Consider the following 4792-nt stretch of genomic DNA (forward strand, 5'->3'; position numbering starts at 1 on the left):
AAACAATTCTATCCTGCTCTTTTGAAAATTGTCCCTGGGACTATTTTTTTATTCATGTATTGATTTCTTCTTTTTTTCTTCCAAACAGAGTTCTATTCTTTCTACTTATATCCAAATGTTTTGTTGGGGAAATTCTGTTGCTCCAAGCTTTTTGGTATTCTTTGTTCTAGATTCTTTCAAATTTATCAATATCCTTTAAAAATGTGGGTCCTAGAATTGAACATGATATGTCTAGATGTGTCAGATTTTCCTTAAATAATCTGACATAGAGATTGTTAAAACAATTACCTTGGCAATTTCTTTCTTTTCCTGGCCTGCTATTATTCTCATGACTACAATATTTAACTCCATTCTTAATACACTTTCCTCTGAGATAGAAGTCGGAGGATACTCTGGCGGATCTGTTTGGTCTTCACAGTATAGATGATGGGGTTCATCACAGGAGGTGACAGTAGGTAGACATTGGCCATCACCACATGAACTAATGGGGAGGCATGCCGAGCAAAGCGATGGACCATTGACAGTCCTATCATAGGTACATAGAGAACAAATACAGCCAGAATATGAGAAAGACAATTATTGAAGGCTCGAAGGCGTTCAGCCCGAGAAGCAGCATGTAAGACACTGTGAAGGATCAGTGCATAGGAGAAAACAATGAGGAGAGGGTCAAGCACATAGATGACCATGACCAGTCCAAAGCCATACCAGCTGTTGATTGTTATATCACCACAGACTAGGCGGATCATGTCCTGGTGGAGACAATAGGAGTGAGTGAGTCTGTGGGATTGGCAAAAAGGCAGCCGCTTGAGCAGGAAGAGAGGGGGCAAGACTGCCACAACACAGCGGATAATTATGGCCATCCCAATCCTGCTGACAACTGTGTCTGTGAGGATAGAAGCATAGTGGAGAGGGCGGCAGATGGCAACATAGCGATCAAAGGCCATGGCCAGAAGTACTGAAGACTCCATGAAGGAGAAGCCATGGAGGAAGAAAAATTGGACGAAACAGGCTTCTAAGCTGATCTTACGGGCATTGAACCAGAGGAGACGCATGACTGTGGGCAGCGTAGTGAGAGTCAGACCTAGGTCAGTTAGTGTCAACATAGAAAGAAACATGTACATGGGCTGGTGGAGTGAGGATTCTGTCCAAATGACAGCCAGAATGGAGGTGTTGCCCATCATAGAAATCATGTATAAGCAGAAGAATGGGATGGAGATCCAGATATGCAATTCCTCAAACCCTGGAATGCCAGTAAGGATGAAATAGAAGGGTTCTTCAGTGGTGTTAGTGATGGCTGACATCACACTTAAATGTAGCTCCAGGGCAGGTACCTCTACAAGGAAATAAACTGTGTCTTATTCTAGAGCAAAGTTTTCAATTTACAAAATAATATACTCCACATATTATAAGGCTTTGAGAAACATTCACTTATTCTCTTTCTACCATTTCTTTTGTAACATCTGAGGGACACATCATCACAGAGAATCTGTGGGAAAGAATAGAGTTATAAAACTAAACTAAATACCTTATCATTGGATTCAGAGCATATCAGATATCTTGCCTCTTCATGAAACTCAAAAGCAAAGAGGATCACATAGAGAGAAAATAGGAGCATAAAAGACAGCCCAAAGAGGATCTTATACTATGAAAAAGGAAGAGAGGGACAGGAGAGAAGGCTGTCAGAAGGTAAGATGAAGATTTCTTATTATTTTCTTTTTTAATGTGAAGATCATAGGATGATTTTAGGGCAATAGGAAATTGATAACAATATTGTGACTAAAGATACTTGAGAAAAGGAGTTATGGAGTAGCTAGGTAGCAGAGTGGAGAGAAGACTGGTCAGTGTTAGGATAGAGCTGAGTGCAGATTCTGCCTCAGATATTAGGTATGTGGCTTTGGACAAGTCTTCCAGTGTCACCCCCTCAGTTTCCTTATCTGTAAAATGAAGATAATAGTACCTAACTCACAGTATTATTGGAGGCTTCAGTGAAATAACCCTAAATAAAACACTTAAAACACAATGTAATGTAAATTAATTATTGCAAACAAAGATTCTTTCCTTTTGCCGAAGGTAATGTACTACAAGGGTAAAATATTGCCTACACAGAACCAAGTACTTTGCTTATTTCTTTTATTTTAATTTTTGTTGCTTTTATTGTAACAATAATATAACATTAAGGCTAACTTGGAAAATTACTAGAGTTTGTTGTAGTTGTTGCTGTACATTGGCATGATTCTCGGATTATATTTCTTTAGGAAATTGTGTTTAAAAAACACAAGCTGAATTAAACAAACAAACAAACAAAAAAGAATTATACAGAAGAGAAGGGAAAAGCAGGAACCAGGCCAGGCAGAAAGAGAGAGCAGCTCTGGAAGCCAGAAATATAGGAGGAATTACAGATTAACCATCTATAAATAGGAATGTAGGAAATATAGAGAGGGAATGAGTTGTGCACATTGCCTTCCCTGCCTTTTTCTATTCATAGCATAGAACAAAATCTACCTATGGAAGATCCAACTAGTTTGGTTGCTTTCTTGTTCTAAATGTATATAAATGGGTAGATATTTATCTAGATCCCAGAGGTCCCTTCCAACTCTGAAATTCTGTAAATCAATGATTTCTGAGTGACAAATATGTAAGCAGTGTGGTGGAATGTGGTACACTCTGACTCTAGAGTAAAAGGATCTTTATAGTGTCATTCTGCTACTGTTTAGTTATGTGACTTTGGGGAAAGGACTTAACCCACTGGGACACAGTTTTCTCATCTGCAAAATGAGGGAATTGGATAAAAAAGGATTCTGGCCTCCCTTCAAGCTTTAGGTCTACGATCCTATGAGGCTAAGAAAGAATGCTGAAGCTAACTCCACATCTACTCAGACAAATAGATCAGCCCCTGTACCTCTGAAGTTCTTAGAGTCTTTTGTTTTGTCTGAAATACTATCATCAGCAGGTAGTATGGGGACGGTCAGTGTAACTTTTTTTGAGCTCACTCCAAAAACATTCCAAATCTCAATCCCCTGAGGGCACACCATTTTGCTGGTGCCCCAGGTTCACAATCTACTTGTCATCCTTGACACCATCCATTCGCTTATAAAATCCTGTAATTTGTTTTCATAACGTCTTTCTAATATATCCTTGTTAACACTATTCCCACCCTAGTTCAAGTCCTCATCACTCCATCCCTGAATTATTGCAGTGATCTGCTGGTTGGTCTCTGCTTCCACTCTCTCTTAATTCCAGTCATGCTTCATTCAAACTGATCTTCCCAAAACATATCTGACCATATTACCCCTCTTTTCAATAAACTCCAGTGACTCTTTATTACCTTTCAAATCAAATATAAAATCCTCTGTCAGGCTTTTACAATCTGATATAACCTAGCCCCTTCATATCTTTCCAGTTTTCTTATACTTTATCCCCTTCCAATTACTTTGTAATGCAGTGTCACTGACCTCCTTACTCTTCCTTGAATACAACATTCCATCTCCCCACTCATCATTTTCACTAACTCTCCCCCATATTTAGAACATTTTCTCTGTTCATCTCCTCCAAGTCTGCTCTGTTCATTTTCTGCAAGAAGTCTTTCCCACTCTTCCTTAATCTTAATGTCTTCTCTCTGAGACTATTCCCGGTTTATGCTGTTAATATCTTGCTGGTGTGTAGCTGTAGTAATGTGTAGTGTGTAGTGTGTAGTTGTAGTATGTTGTTTTATATACACTAACTCTCATTTGAATTGAGAGTTTCTTCAGAGTTGGAACTCACTTTTTTTTTTCTTTGCATTCCTAAAATTTCAATGCCTGGAAATAGTAGATCCTTAATAAAGGCTAAGTGAATGAATTATATGGACAGCCATCTAAAAATTCATTCATTCAATTCTTTCCAGATTCTAGTTCTGTTTGTGATCTGAGTTTTTTCTTTAGGAAATTAGTTACATGTGCTTTAGCTCAGCTTGCAGGGTTCTTAACCTTCTTAACCTTCAGCTTGTGATTTTATTAATATATTGATAATTGCATTTTGATATAATTTTTTCCTTTTTAATGATAAATATTTTTATTTTATACTTTTAAAAACATTATTTCAAGAAGGAGACCATAGGTTATACCAGACTGCCAAAAAGATCATCCATGACACTCTATGCTGATGTAATCTTTTTTCAGTTCCCCTTTCTTCCCATGTCTCTGTAAATTTATTTACTTCTTTCATCACTTCCCTAGAAATATCCTTCATTCCCTCTTCTAAGGATTTCCCTCCTCCTTCATGTCCTATCTATGTAGGAGAGGGACTCACCTGTATTTCTAGAAGTTCTAGATATCCTGTGCCCATGTAATCACCATCTCTTGCAAGTCTCTGATCTTCACCATGTGGTAAATAAAGCTGGAGTGCTCATATAAAGTATTCAAAAGTCCCTGGAGAGTAGAAGCCCAGGTTCTATATTTTAAAGAGTCAAGAGGATAGAGGCATCGATATAATCATTTATGGATACAGGATCTCCTTTGAGTAAATTCATTTATACACCTAGGTTATGGTTACTCCCGTCTGTTTATGAATTCATTGAAACATTATAAAATCATGGATAGGTTATGATCTTCCTCAGCCCATGGAGCACACATGCAAATAAAGTCATAGATTCAGTTAAATATATCTTTTTGCTTCCAACTTCTTTTCCCTCTCCACTGTTCAATAACTTTTTTGTTTTCCTATGTTTTTAGTTGGATTTCAAGCTTGAAGAAATAGGTGCTTGATAAATATTCACCATTTTTTAAAAAAATGAAAAATGGCATATGGATGATTA

The 4792-nt window shown here is 37.6% G+C and overlaps 1 protein-coding gene across 1 annotated transcript; it reads right to left on the minus strand.

Moving 5' to 3' along the window:
* Positions 1–353: 353 nt before the first annotated feature.
* LOC100926394 (olfactory receptor 51Q1-like) lies at positions 354–1310 on the minus strand. Its single transcript, XM_012547331.2, has one exon. It carries the CDS (start codon positions 1299–1301, stop codon positions 354–356), a length of 948 nt encoding a protein of 315 aa, XP_012402785.1. The 5' UTR covers positions 1302–1310.
* Positions 1311–4792: the final 3482 nt, after the last annotated feature.

This window comes from Sarcophilus harrisii, chromosome 3 (genome assembly GCF_902635505.1).
Source record: "Sarcophilus harrisii chromosome 3, mSarHar1.11, whole genome shotgun sequence".
Lineage (NCBI taxonomy): Eukaryota > Metazoa > Chordata > Mammalia > Dasyuromorphia > Dasyuridae > Sarcophilus > Sarcophilus harrisii.

Excerpts from the sequence above, each read along its gene's own strand:
- LOC100926394 (XM_012547331.2), bottom strand. The coding sequence starts at position 1,301 with ATGTCAGCCATCACTAACACCACTGAAGAACCCTTCTATTTCATCCTT.